At 40.6% G+C, this 14,378-nt stretch overlaps 2 protein-coding genes across 11 annotated transcripts in view; both read right to left on the bottom strand.

The window, feature by feature from the left end:
* Nucleotides 1–417: 417 nt before the first annotated feature.
* Nucleotides 418–5,752, bottom strand: use1 (unconventional SNARE in the ER 1 homolog (S. cerevisiae)). Its single transcript, XM_061737145.1, has 8 exons — nt 5,620–5,752; nt 4,140–4,189; nt 3,821–3,899; nt 3,430–3,582; nt 3,066–3,081; nt 2,906–2,936; nt 2,635–2,797; nt 418–1,688 (listed from the first exon to the last, which is right to left on the bottom strand). The coding sequence occupies exons 1-8, from the start codon at nt 5,716–5,718 to the stop codon at nt 1,506–1,508; spliced, it is 774 nt and encodes a 257-aa protein (XP_061593129.1). The 5' UTR covers nt 5,719–5,752; the 3' UTR covers nt 418–1,505.
* A 5,145-nt stretch (nt 5,753–10,897) lies between these two features.
* si:zfos-588f8.1 overlaps nt 10,898–14,378 on the bottom strand; it is a 59,617-nt gene continuing 56,136 nt past the window's right edge. For 4 of the 10 annotated variants that reach the window (XM_061738298.1, XM_061738301.1, XM_061738300.1 and 1 more), the window contains 4 exons: nt 14,170–14,220; nt 13,274–13,389; nt 13,051–13,190; nt 10,898–12,593 (listed from right to left, as the gene is read on the bottom strand). In XM_061738298.1, the coding sequence (XP_061594282.1) occupies nt 12,037–12,593; nt 13,051–13,190; nt 13,274–13,389; nt 14,170–14,220 (864 nt within the window). In that variant the 3' untranslated portion in view covers nt 10,898–12,036. Of the gene's footprint in view, nt 12,594–12,882; nt 12,938–13,038; nt 13,191–13,273; nt 13,390–14,169; nt 14,221–14,378 lie in introns of all 10 variants that reach the window. The other 6 variants (XM_061738299.1, XM_061738305.1, XM_061738303.1 and 3 more) reach the window with 5 other exon arrangements.

The following is a 14,378-nucleotide window of genomic DNA, read 5'->3' as shown; positions in this document are numbered from 1 at the left end:
CACACAAGGAATGTTAGGAGCCCCTCCAGTGTCTAGATTTACATGAAAAATATATTCTTAAATCAGTTTTATTGGGTTAGAGAGCAAAGTAAGAAATGCACATGCACTATGAGACACATATAAAGGCTCTATCAACATGTTCTTTATTTAGTCATACTCAGAGCGGGTAAATGAGCGGTGGATTTAATTTATGAACTGGGGCTGATCGGTGCACCAGGGTCATGGAGGTCGTAGCCGGTCCACGCTCACAGCTGACTGACACACGGTGGCCACAGGCGGTCACTACATCAGGCAGTTCCAGGGTCACAGAGCCTTGTAGTCCAAGATGTACCACTAGCAACTGTAGACTAGCTTTGCAGGTGCATCTATCTAAATGTGGGTGTGTTATTTACCATAATCAGGTGACGCAACTCAAAATTTAAAAAAATGACGGGAGGAATCGAATTATTTAATTCTCTCTGTAATCCTTTTTTTTATGATCTTAAATAGACATCTTTCACACTATGTCACAAGTACTTACATTTGGAATAGACATGACATTACAGTTATAAGTGGTAACTAGATCTCACTTCATTTACACCTGCAGCCTCAGCGGTCGTCTCTAACTACGACAAACACCGTCACCCGAAGCATATTTCATTCATCATTCAGCAGAACAGAAAACAGGACCGGGAGCACTGGAAACACAGGGGGGGGGACTTTAACACAACATCACAAGACCCAAGTCGGATATTTTGCACTGTGTCATTTGAGACAAACACTTATGTCAGAAGAGGATTGTCATGCACTACAATAGTTACAGGCAGATGTTTTAAACACCTGTACAGGGAGGCTTTTGTATAAATACACAGTACACCATTAAAGCCTTTAAAGTGTCCATACAGTTTTAAATCTACATTGTAATGCATAACACACCTGTCAGAAGGCACAGAACGCAAAACTGCAAATAAATTAGATTTTTTTTTTTTTTTTAAATCAGACTCAATCAAGCCATAAAGCTCTGATTCCACAAACGGGTCCAACAGCTCCCAAGTTTAAAAGGTTTTAATGTATTTTAATCTTGTAGAGTTGGTGCTGGACAGCACATGAATGCTCTTTAATTTACACACAGTGGAAACGCATCTGGCTTTAGTGCTTTAGTGTATACGTGTGAGTGATGGCTGGTAGCTGACCCGATGACGAATCAAAATAAAAGGCTCAACGTGGTGTCTACATATTAAGACTATCTCCCAAACCCTGTCCAAGTGGCTCTTTACCTAGAGCTTATATCCTGCTCAGTTTGAAAAAAGGAACATTAATGCTTCAGAGTATCTGCAGAAGAGGACTTTGATCCCAAAAGGGAAATGATTTCAGTCAATCAAACTGGCTTTTGTTGCTTCTGACCACTGCTGATCTGTCTGACACACATGGATGGTGCTGCATAGATATGCGGAGACCAGAGTAGTTACTGCTCTTATAAACGTAGGAGGACATTGGATGAAGAGTTCTGGGTTGTAACATGATCATCATCTGAGCCTGGGGAAGATTCTGATGAAGAGGATCATGCTGATAAAAGTGAAAGAGACCAGGATGAGCATCAGCCACAGCAGCCAGTTAACAGACTTCTTGGCGTGCTGCTCCAGCCGATCTGACTCCGTCTTCAGCTTCTCAAAGTTCAGGTCCGCTTGACGCATAGACTGGCTCAGAGTCTGTGGGGCAGAGGGAGACACACCCAGAGTTGTCAAAAGTATTCACATTCATTACTCAGGTAGAAGTATAGATACTAGAGTTTAAAAATACTCCTGTAGAAGTTGAAGTATCAACTCAAGTTTTTTACTCAAGTAAAAGTACTGGTTTCAAAACTACTTAAAGTATAAAAGTAAAAGTAATTTAAGGGGGAAAAAAGCCATTAAGGACAAAAGCCATTGAAAATGAATGCACCTTAGTATAATGCAAATATATTAAAGAACCATATATGTGTACTATTGAGCATTAACATGTGTTTCAGAGAGCAGAAGATACGATGACTAGTTGACTATAAGTATTGTAATGGTGCAAAAAGTCAAACTTCAGGGGCATGTTATCATTTATCCTAACCTTTATTGGAATGTACATCCAAGTTTAGTTGCAGGAATCTGAGGGCAACGGATGTAAGAACAAAACTGGACAAGAACATCTGAAACAACCACAACCAAATTCACTCTATCTGGATGGAGCAATTTAACTGGATAGTTTTTTTTAAAGGCCGAAATGAAATAGAGTAACGAGGCTGTTTTTAAAATGTAAGGAGTAAAAAGTACAGATAATTGCGTGAAAATGTAAGGAGTAAAAGTAAAAAGTCGTCTGAAAAATAATTACTCCAGTGAAGTATAGATAACCAAAGTTTCTACTTAAGTTAGGTAACAAAGTATTTGTACTTCGTTACTTGACACCTCTGCACACACCTGACATGAACATCAAGCTGATATCAAGCCGAGAAGGATTAACATTTTCTGTTGTATAGCGCCCACGTGTGGCCAGAATCGGAACAGACACGTGGCATCAAATTAATTAAACAACACGGCAAGCACACAGGCTGAGATATTATTTTAAAAAAGCATGTCAATTCTTTAGGCATATATTTCTGTCAAACAGTTCAGTTATCTATCCAGCTACCTGGTTGTCCTGTTTGATGATGTTCTGCGCTGCCAAAGTGTTGTTCTTCAGATTTCTAGCCAGGTTCAGCATGTCCTCTGCCAGTTTCTCCTGCAGGTTGTGGTGGTGCTGCAGGACGGCGTCCAGCTCGGCAGCGGACTGACGTTCATCCAGAGGAAGACCTCTGTTTAAAACCAAAAACCAAAGCGTTCAGGAGGATTTAAGAACAGTGAGAGCCACAATGTCAAAAGGATAGCAGCTCTTACAGGAAGGTAACATTTGGAAGTTTTACCTTCTGTTTCTTAAGTCTCTATCTGACAGACCTGGTAAAGAAAGAAATGGGGATCGATAAAAGAGTACATTTTAACAAAAAAGCACATTAGCTTTTCAAATAATCTGTTTAGTCCCGATAATGAAAACTAAATGTCCTTGAAGTTCAAAATGTTCCTTACCTTTGCCTGAAGCCTGCTGCAATGACACAAAAGAACAATAATTAAAAGCTGAGCAAAGATGGAGCTCTTAAAATATATTATTGTGTCAAGGTGAGAGCCAAGAGGACATGTGGTTATCCTCTCTGCCAGTATAATTACAGAAAAACTGCCAAAACTACCATATTTTATGAAATATCCTCTAGACATAGAGCATGAAAATGTATCATTAAAACATAGTTTAATAAAAGTACTGCAAGCAGATGACTTCTGAATACCGTTGACTCAAAGCTGAACAATCGCTGTTCAGATCTTAATTTTGGGGGGAAGGGGACATCAGCTGACGAGAGTCAGCTCAGAACAAAACATCAGCCATGTCTCATCTCACCGTGCCGAGCAACTCATCTCTCATTTCTCCTGTGCACCGTGCCTTCGTCTGCATGTGGACTGTTTTGGTGGCAGGCATCCTCTCATTGGCTATTGTGGGTGTTCGGCCAGGAGCCAGGAACTGGTTCGCTAAAGCCTTTTCTGTTGGTGAAGACTGAGAAAGAACCAAACGAAGAAAAAAATTATAGTAATCAAAATGCTGTCCAACTGTGTATTTATACAAAGCGATCCCACTTAATGACCATATTAGAGCAATTCTAAAGGTTTTTGGGTGTACAGGAGAGACTATTACTGCAAGACAAAACAAACACGACATGGAGAAGCTTCTACACATCAGGTACAAAATGTAACTTAATAAAAACACTTGCTATCGGATATAATCTCAACCTCACCAGTTTCTCCGCCTCTAGGAGCCCTTTCAAAAAATCCACTTTTCTTATGTACTCGGTCAGGACCTCTGGTGTTGGTTTGCTGGAAAAAGACACAAAGGGTTGTTAAATTAAGTATTAATGTTGTATGTTTTTAGAACAAACGTGTTGAACTCTGTATTAATTAACCACAGAGACACCAGTGATCCATCTATTCTTCTGATGAAACAATGAATAAAAATCCTTAGAACAAAGAATGAACTTAAACCTAGCTATATATGGTGTATGTTTAAAAGTAACATTAAAAACAAAACAGTGAGGGAAAGCAGGAAAGTCCCGTTACCTTGGGTTTTTCCTCAGAGCCACCAACATCTCCTCCAAAGCACCAACGTACTAAAGGAGACCAAACAAACAGTGAAGTACATTTCTGCTGACATTTAACTGTTAGATTACACAAGAGTTGAAAATAAATAATATGAAATGAGCTTAAATGTATATATATATATATATATATATATATATATATATATATATATATATATATATATATATATATATATATATATATATATTTATATATAACCAAAATTGATTTTTAGATGTTATCCAAGTGTAGACTTTTAGCTTTGTTTTGAAGGTTTCACAAAGATAAAGCTATTTACCAAATACAGCCATTTTGGACAAAGTAGCTCAGTTTTTTAGGCGCTCAAAAGCATTTGTGACATAAAATTGTAAATATAACTATACGCTGACCTCACCAGTGCTTTCTTTCTTTTTAAGAATAAACCACAACTCTTATGGTCACAAATATAATTTTTTATTCATTAAGCTTGTTAGGTTTAACCTCTCATAGAGGTTTATGTTGATTTTGGTCCTAGTCAAATCGCTGCCAAAAACCACCTCTATGCCTGATTTTTAACTCCAGACAGTGTTATCTGCTTCATTTGTCTTCATTTACCAAAGGACTGGACCGGACATGGTTGAGCCCCTGAAAGTTGAGGTATATTTTCCTTAAAATGGGTAATGCAATATTTCTTGAAACCTTTTACATTAAAGATGGAAAAGTCTACATTTTGATCATGTCTTGGCTGTTTTATGTTTTATTACAACTTCACTGTGTTGTATGAAAGCAAAATAATGTCCAAATTCCTCTGGACCTAATTAGATTAGAACTATTTCAGTTGGAATAACATGTAATGCTCATATGAGATGATTTTTTTTTTTCATGCTCTTATGCATGAAAGTCAGAGAAAGTAATTATCTATTGCTAATAGAATAACAACTACAACTACTACACAATATACAGCTTCAAAAATGATAGCAAAGCTGGCTCCACATTCATCATGATGACATGTTTAGTTAAACATTCATACTTCAATGTAAACTGACTGATGACATTCAATTTAGACCATTTTTGTTGGAAAGAGACGCTTAAACCTAATCAATGCCTATTTTTCGATTATATTGAAATGTATGCTGGGTCACATGCATGCGCTGGGGAAATCTGTGCAGTAACTCATATTCAAGCAAGGTGATTAAGTGATTGAATAAAAGGAAAAGCTGAGCATTAAAAGCAGCTCCATGTCAACTGTGAGACTCCAGGCTGATTTATGGTTCCGCGTTACAACAACGCAGAACCTACGGCGTAAGGTACGCGGCGACGCACACCGTACGCCGTAGGCTACGCCGTCGAATTAACGCAGAACCATAATTCAACCTTCCGTCTGGTTTTAGTGACGACGTGGCTAACAGCGGCTAACAGCTAACAACAGTCGTTTTAACAGCTTCCACTCACTCAACTCACTCACTCCGAGCCGTGTTACCTTTTCTAACCTCCATTCCGCCTCCCCTCGTTTCTCCGAGGCTATAGACTCACAGCGAGACAGCAATCTGATGAAATTAATCTCTAGTCTAGAAGACATTTTTGATGCCAACAAACAGTCGCGCAGGTGTGACGTCACCTGACGGCGCGAGAATGTGGGCGGGGCTTAGGTCTGTCCTGAGACCACGTGGTTTTAGTGTTTAACCTGCTAAATACTGCAGTTTGAGGATTATTGGTTACATTCAGTACTCGAGTTGAGGGGGGGTGAGGGGGGATGGCATCCTCCCTGAAGGACAGAGTCATATTGATAAGTTCAGAAAACTGTTTTTTATTGTTGTGTTTTGATGTATTTGATGTAAGCCCAGTGGATATTTAAAGCTTACAGAAGGCTGCATTTAACTGCTGCTATGTCATTCCTGCAGTATTTCTGCAGGTGTTTTGGTCACTGCTATTATTTGTAATATATTATATTATTTGTAATCAGCACAAATTATCTGTCCCCATATGATAAAATCCACCATCCCACCTGATTCTTTTTTACAACTGGAGTACTGCTTATTGGATAAGAAATGTAATAACACGTTTATAAGTGCTGTCTTTAAGTCGAGATCATTTCATGACTATCACAGAGGGTTATATTCTGACACTTCACAGTCTTTAAAGGCAAGTAATATCTATTTTAAACAGGCCTTGAATGTCTGAAAAACAAGCTTTTGATTATTTTTGTTAAATAAATGAGAAATTGAGCCTCTGAGCCATGTCTTTATCATCCCATTCTCTAACCTCATTATCTATGAGGGATTCTGAGTGGGCGGGGAGGCTATGATAATGAGGCACTGTGCTGATTGGCTGCCTGAATGATGTGTAGCAGGGGAGGGCACAAAGTATCGCTCTGGGCAGAAGAGCAGCCGGCTGCGTAAACTATTAAACCGTGTCCTGACTGTATGCGATGCGAGCGAGCGTGAGCAGCAAAATTACTTCCATTCCTTTATTTTCAATTGGACTGTCCTAACTGGACGGAGCGCGACGCAGCGCGACGCAGCGCAACGCAGCGCGCTGTTTTGAGCTGAACATTTGTCGGACTCCCTGCTTCTATTTTCTTCCTGTCACTCGCGTTGAAAGCCGGTTGAAAGCGCTGTAGGAAACGGTCACAGATGGGGAACGGCTGATCCAGTTAGTTGAAATGAGAAGTTATCTCTATTGGCGCTTTTGCATTAGTATCAACTCAGCTCGGTTCTACCCGTTTTGCGCTTTCGCACTAGGGCTGAGACGGGTAGAGCCGCTCCAAGTCGATACTTTTTTCTGTAACCATTTCAGCCAGGTTCTATAGCGGGCTGAGCAGGGACTATTTCTGAGGTCACCACCCTCCTCGCCACTGATTGGTCGGGGGGCGGGGACGTCACCACCCTCCACGCCTCTGATTGGTCGGGGGGCGGGGCCGGCAGACGTTTGAATCAGGAAGCGGGAGTCAGCGCGAGGCGACTCGCGGCGATTTTATTATAAAGCGCAAAACGTCTGTTTGGTGATCCAACTCTGAGGTGCAGATGTTCATAAACCTGGTGGCTGTCGAGAAAATTAAAAAAGGGATGTAGACGGGCTGTTTTACTCTCAGCCGCTCGCGGCTCCAGCTGATTTCTGATCAGCGCCGACATGAACAAAGTGGTTGCGCAATCGAGTACGTCACAGCAGCTTCACCCCAACCTGCCCACTTCTCCCCTGGCAGTGCGAAAACACACGGGGACAAACGGGAAGAGCCGTGATGAGCCGCGCGGAGCCGAGCCGGGCTAAGGCGGTACTAATGCGAAAACGCCATTAGATACCTCCTCATTTCACTACAAAAACCTCAATAAAGTGGCAGCTGGCTGCAGGGAGATGGACACAGAGCGTCCAATGTCACGCAGTGCTACGCGATAGTCGGACGCTCGCATGCAGTTAGGACACAGTGTTTAGTTGGGGGCTTGGTTTGCATTTTGGTTACGTAACGAAAGGGAGCAGAATCTGAACGGCTCGTAGATCCACATCACACTGGACGGCTCATCCGGGCGGCTGTACAGACACTGCAGAATTTGGTTGCTTTCTTCCTTCTCTGAGTTGGCAGGCTGAGGGGAGACCACTTTATATGTTAAAACAAGAAAAAACGTGTTTTTCATAATAGGTCCCCTTTAAGTTAACTTCTACCGTACACTAGAAAAAGCCCACTCAAATTATATCAAATGGCCCATTCACCCCAAAGTCAAGGAAACTCATTTTAAATTGATCAATAAAATTTATCCAACCGCCTAATTTTTGAGACAAAGATTTAAATCCGGAGTTGACCCCTCTGCTTTTTGTAATGAATCTGAAGAATCACTTGATCATATGTTCCTATTGTGTCCTGTCTCACAAACGTTTTGGCGTGAAATTAGAAATTGGCTATCTTTAAAAATGAACGACAACCCAAAATTAGAAATCTCAAATATTGTTTTTTTACATAGATACAATTGACAAATCAGTGTCTCTCTTGGTTAATGTAATTCTTTTACTGGCTAAATATCATATACACTGTTGTAAGTGGAGAAAAATGAATCCCTCTTTCTAACGCTTTTTAAATGATTTCAAACGTTTTTTTTTGCAAAAAATTAAGTCAAATAACTGCAAAAACTGTAGTTTTTGTTATTAATTTTATTTATATTTACCTTATTGATTGTGTATATGTCTCTTGTCCATGATACCTCCCAACATATGTTCTATTTCCTTATATTGTTTTGTATTTCCTCCACAAGCAGTTTGAATAAATGTGTTTTTTGTTTATAAATTGTGTTCAATAAAAAAAAAAAAAATACAAATAAAAAATAGATCTTGCAGCGATGCACCAGATCTTAGGAGGTTCAAACAGTAATCTACAATATATGTAATCCTTTTTACACAATCTGAAGTTTGCATTATCAAAATATATATTTTCTTTTTCTGAAACGTACAATCAAATTGGGTCGCACATAAAGATTTTTGACTGGGGTAACTTAGAAAAGTCCAGTGGTCTGATGAGTCCAAATCTAATTAGTTAATCAACTAGTTAGTTAGTATGAAGTAACACACCCATAATGCATTGTGTCTCACACGCAAGGCTGAGCCGAGGGGCCAGTATTATGTAGTATTATATGATCAGACGTTGATTCTCTTGGTAAGGTCTAGATTCGGTTACATTAGGTGCCCAACGAAATAGTTTAGGTGAATTTAGTTTTTTTCCTTGAATATATTTTTTTCCTGCCCTGGATGCAATTCAATTCACAATGACAATGTCAAGCTCAAATTGTGATAGAGTGGTTCAGGAAACATGAGACATATTTCACACGAGACTCAAGACAGAAACCACATTGAGAATCTCTGGGATGCGTTTCTGTTGTTAGTGTATTTGCATGTTGAAATTATGTCCTAATTGGTTGAACAGGTTCAGTGCTGAAGGTGGCTTGGTGGTTAGCACTGTTGACTCACAACAAGAAGGTTCCTGGTGTGAATCCCGGCAGGGTCCTTCCTGTATGGAGTCTTACCTGTTCCCCTGTGCTTGTATGGGTTTCCTCCCAGAGTCAAAAAAACATGTATGCCAGGTTAATAGGTGAATCTGCATTGCCCATAGGAGCGTATGTGGTTGTCTGTTTGCAACCCTGTGATTTGTCCACGGTGTACCCCTAAACCTTTGCCTGAACAGATCGACTGGAGGCAGCAGATTTAGTTTCCAAAGACAAATAATGATCAGAAAAAAGGTTAAAATGCAGATGGATTAAAGAGAGGACAAGACTCCAGACAGACTGACAGAGGGAGGGTGGGAGTGCTCGCAGTGCTTGTTAACAAATTGTTTAGTGCTGTGACTGAGAATATATACACCCCAAATGTTGGCTCCTAGATTCTTTCTATGCCGTCTGCATTTGTGATGAACTGTGAAGAGTTAATGTATTTTAAATTGTACTACAATACAAGTACCATTCAATTCAAGTTTGTTTTCTGTGAGTCTTCCTGGTGTGCCGGTGTACTCGTTTTATTTAACTCCTTTTCAAGAGAAAACAATATAGGGAAGCGTATTCTTTGCAAGTAGGTTGTAAGTCCTTCTCTTCTTTAAGTCCCAGCATGGAACTACCTAAGTCGAGGGAGAAACTAATTAGTGATCTTGTGCAGCTGTGTTAAATGAGTTTCTCCAGGTTGTGAACCACTAACCCACATGATGCCCTGACAGTCAAAACCACACATCAGTGTCTATTCATGCTGCGTTGAATAACAAATAGAAACTCTTAATTTATATCTTGCCAGTAGTCAGATTTCCTAATTAGGAACGAGGGTAAATGTCATCTCTCTCCAACTTCTGCAATTTGGGTCATTCCCCAAGAAGGCAGTTTACAAAATAAATGAAAGTTCAACAAATGTAGAGTGAAATGAAGTTGCAAGTGGAGATGGAGAGGTTGGATAATTGGCATTAGGATGGCTCACTGACTTTTCCAGACCTTGGTGGCTACTGACACCCAAAAGCATGGTCACACAACATGGGACTTTCATTATATGTCACTTTTAAATTCATACCAGTGAGCCAAATATGGAGAAACTCATTGAATGAACTATTAGATACATCTACTAAAATGTACATTTAAATCCTGAAATATCTATGTACAGATAGAACCGTTACTTTGGCTCATAAGCCTAACGAAAATGGGCTAAAGTGAAACCTGTCGACTTTAATTTTAGTGTTCATACTCAGAATGAAAGTAGAGTTTAGGGATTGCAGATATGCAGGAACTCTTTCCCCCCTAGGGCTTCAAATGTAATAAGAGAATTGATTGAAAAGCTGTTTCATAGACACTTGTTGGCTATTCCTTCATTACTCATCAACTAAGCACATAAATACACAAATGATCTATAATTAACTTCAAGCTGTTGTCAACTCAAAGCATGTATTCAAAGGAGCTCTCAGTGCCGATGACACAGGCTATCTTTAGACTGCATTTCACTTCCTGAAGACAAAATTAAAGGCAGATAACATCACAAAAAAGGGTTTACGGGTTCCAGACAGTCAGGTTTCTAAAAGAATTAAAACATACTGATGATTATGTTAAATGTTTCCAATAAGACTGGAGGGCTGGATCCAATATCTGATATTTCCTAAACGTATAATTCAATACGGATGGATTATATTGTATACTTTTAGTACGTCTCCCCAAAAGTGACAGAAATTTACATTTACATCTAAATATTTTGAGAATGAAAAGTCTAAAACCGTTTTCTTTTTTTATAATTGACTCACACAGCAGCAGGAGTTACAAGCATCACGTACTGTATTTTCATGTTAATACTAATAACCATTACAGCTCATGTCATTCAGTCCCAAACAAACACTCTGTTACACATTATACAACAGAACATCTTCCTACTAATCCAGACAAACTAACATTCAGCAGTCACAGACGAGCATTAGTATTACATTTCATACAATGTTGGCCAGAGATGTGCTTTAGCAGAACTTGCTCATCACCAGACAGTCCACATCCAAGTTGAACCACGTTCATTCAGGAAGAGGCCGAGTTCAGGAAGCTTTAAAGACGTTGTGGCATGGCGGTATGGTGGGGCTTGTGTTTTTCTTTATTTTGTTGGAGAAAGTGGCGTGTGCTGCTCCCGTTTCCCTTAGCCATCTGAAAGCAGTGACTTCCTATCTGGTGTTTGCTGTGCAGCAGGTTAAAAGATGAACTCAAACTGAATGTGCATGTTTCAGTTCCTTGGTCTGACCATGTCTTCCATTTTTTGTGTCGGTTCAGTACAATAAACAAAGAAGTCTGAGACAAAGGCCCCTCTTTATTCCAAATAACCCTCCCTCCCTCTATGAGCGCTGTTCCATAATTATGATATGAGAAATGAGTTATTAACTCACTGTACAAAATCAAGGCACTAGCTAACAATTCAGTAAGCATATTTTACTCATTAGACAAAAAAAAAGAAAAAAAATGAAAAGTGCGACTGGAACCTGCAATATTTTCTTGAATTTGCTCAAATAATAATAATAAAAAAAAAAAATACAAAAAAAAAAATCATTCTGAAGCTACATAAACAGTCTCTGGTCCAACTGATTCATCATCCTTTACCACAATATATTAAAACGATAGAAAAGGTGCTTGGCAACAATTCGTCCAGTTATTTTCACTGTCAAATGAGATGAAACAAAACTGTCAAACGCATTTGCAGTGCCTTGATTCGTTTCTCTCAGACAGGTGGAACAGCCTCCATTTTCTGTCAAGTCTAACTTCTTGGAACCACAGGAGCAAATTTTGTTTCTCTCGTTTTTACTCACACAGGTAATCCAGGCTGCATTCTTCTACTATACTCCCCTCTTCCACACTGAGTGTGGTTTTGTTTTGTTTAGTGGTGGGATGTTGCCTTTACCAGTATTTGCTACTCCACCTGGTCAGACATCATCATCCATGTAAGGTATGTCTGGGTCAGAAAAGCGTCTCTGTCCCTTAGAAGCTTCTATCTCGGGGTGCTCAAGATGAAAAGAGGGCACTGCCTTTGAAATGGAGGAGGAAGAGTTTGCAGCAGACGGAGGGCACGAGGAAAATTGCAACAAAAGGTCACGCTCTGCGCCATCGATGTACAGGGACTGGGTGCTGTCTTTGCGGCGTCCGGGCTGCTCTCGTTTCCTAACAGCGTGTCTGAATGCTCCACTTTCAGGAGAAGTGGAAGTGTGAGCTCGATCTGAGGCTGCAGCGTGGGAGTGGACACCTGGGGGCAGTTTAACTGTGTCCGGGATGACGGGGTTGCGGCGTTGCAGAGGATGTCTGAGCACCGCCTTGGAGGATTCGGAAGCTGAAGAAGCGCAGCTAGACAGCGAGGAGGTGGAGCTGGCAGGGGTGAGGTTTGACAGAGACATGCGTCCACCAGGGACTTTGGGTCGCTGGGCGAGATCTGGTGGTTTGGGAGGACAAATAGGCTTGTGTCTTCTCAGCCGGAGCGATCTTCGTCCTGGAAGAGAAGGAGGAAAGACGAGTAGTTAATCAAGAGGAAAACAACCACGTTTCACTCGACATTTCACACAGCGGTCCTATAACGGGGTGAGGAGAAATGGAAGATCATGCAACCATGTTATCTCAGAGAAAATGTATTCAGGAAGTGGCAATTACAGGCATTGGATTTGAATGGGTGCCAAATGTTTGATTCATTGATTCACTCTGGAAAGAGGTCGAGCATGCTTCTGTGCCACATGTAACTTTACATGCACATAAACACACAAACTCGGCTGCTGTCCCCCAACCTGCTTTGTTAATAGAGCGGACATCAGCGCCCACATCCTCATCACTGGTCCAGACCTGCACCACAAAAGACAGGAAGGGCCCAACCCAGTGGCCCGGTCAGAAACCCACAGGTGAGTTAGAGAAACAGGCAGAAGAAAGAAAAGTTCAGACTATACCTTAATACTGACCTTCAGGCTCCGAGCTGTGAGCAGAAGATCGCTGCTGTTCGTCCAGGAGACTCTCCGAGCTTAATGACGCTTCAGAGTCCAAGTTCTCCTGATCTGAACCAGGCTGCTCTAAATCTGGCAGACGGCAGGCCAGATCTTCTCTGCGGAGGGACAGACCATAATCGCATCAGACATGTGAAAAAAATGTAAATAAAAGAATGAAAGGTAAGCGCAGCATCCTCACTTCTCCTGTTTGATGGACTTAATGCGTTCCACAAGGTTCTTCTCGGCCTCAGTGTCCGAGTCCAGCGGCTCGTTCTCAGGGACCACGCTGAGATCAGAACTGACCTTCTCGTGCACCTGCACAAGACACAAATCCAAACTAATTACGCAAACTAAATGTCCATCAGGTAACTATTATGTTAATGGAGTTAATCGCAAACAGGGAATAACCACAAACTACCGCACATATTAATTTAATCCAAAACTGGCACTGGAAAAATGGTTAGTGAGGTAAAAAGGGATGCAGGGTGAATGGCGTCTGTGGCATTCATGCATCTGCACAGGAATTCTTCCAGCTCATGTTTGAACAGGAATTATTTAAAAAGAAAAAAATAAACAAATAAACAGTGATGTAAATGATGTACGCATTCATCCCTCTCAAACAACACCACAATCCAAAAAAAGTCCAAACTACTTAATAAATAATGACTTTCAGAGCTTTGTGGTCTTTGCTCAGTAGAAATAAAAGATAACAGTAAAGATGACAATAATGCATCATTACCATTAAGCTCTACGAGTCATTATTTCTGTTAGCTCAAGGTCTTCCAAAGATACAAATCACAACACCAACCTATGAACCACCGTATCCTCTCATTCAAACAGCAACAACAACAAACCCTTCACATGACAAGCAGGGCGTAAACCAAACCAACAGGAACATGCAGTCTAACCCCAGTTAGTACAGAAGAGTAAACAGTATTAAAAAACTGAAAAACAAAAAAGAAATAAGTAGATAAAAAGTAAAAATAAACAGCCAGAGAATCACCGGCATCTAACATGCCATGCACAGGCACTTCCACATGGAGAACTACTACACACTACGGCTAAAGGTCTACTGGAGAACTGGGTCATACATACCACCACTCCTTTGTAAGGAGCTGAGAACCTTAGAGGTAAATGCCAGTAGTTCTAAAGAGAGACAAGGAACATCGGCCACGTTACCCATGTAACCTATGAACAACTGACGATGCGGCTGCTTCATTTTCAAGTCACATTTCATTTTGTCTCTGTTAAAAGTGTAAATGTGCAACAGATCCTCACATTTGGGGCTGATGTCGAAGCTAAAA

The sequence above is a fragment of the Cololabis saira genome, chromosome 13 (assembly GCF_033807715.1).
Source record: "Cololabis saira isolate AMF1-May2022 chromosome 13, fColSai1.1, whole genome shotgun sequence".
NCBI classification, from domain to species: Eukaryota; Metazoa; Chordata; class Actinopteri; order Beloniformes; family Belonidae; genus Cololabis; species Cololabis saira.
This window is presented reverse-complemented; position numbering and strand designations above follow the sequence as displayed.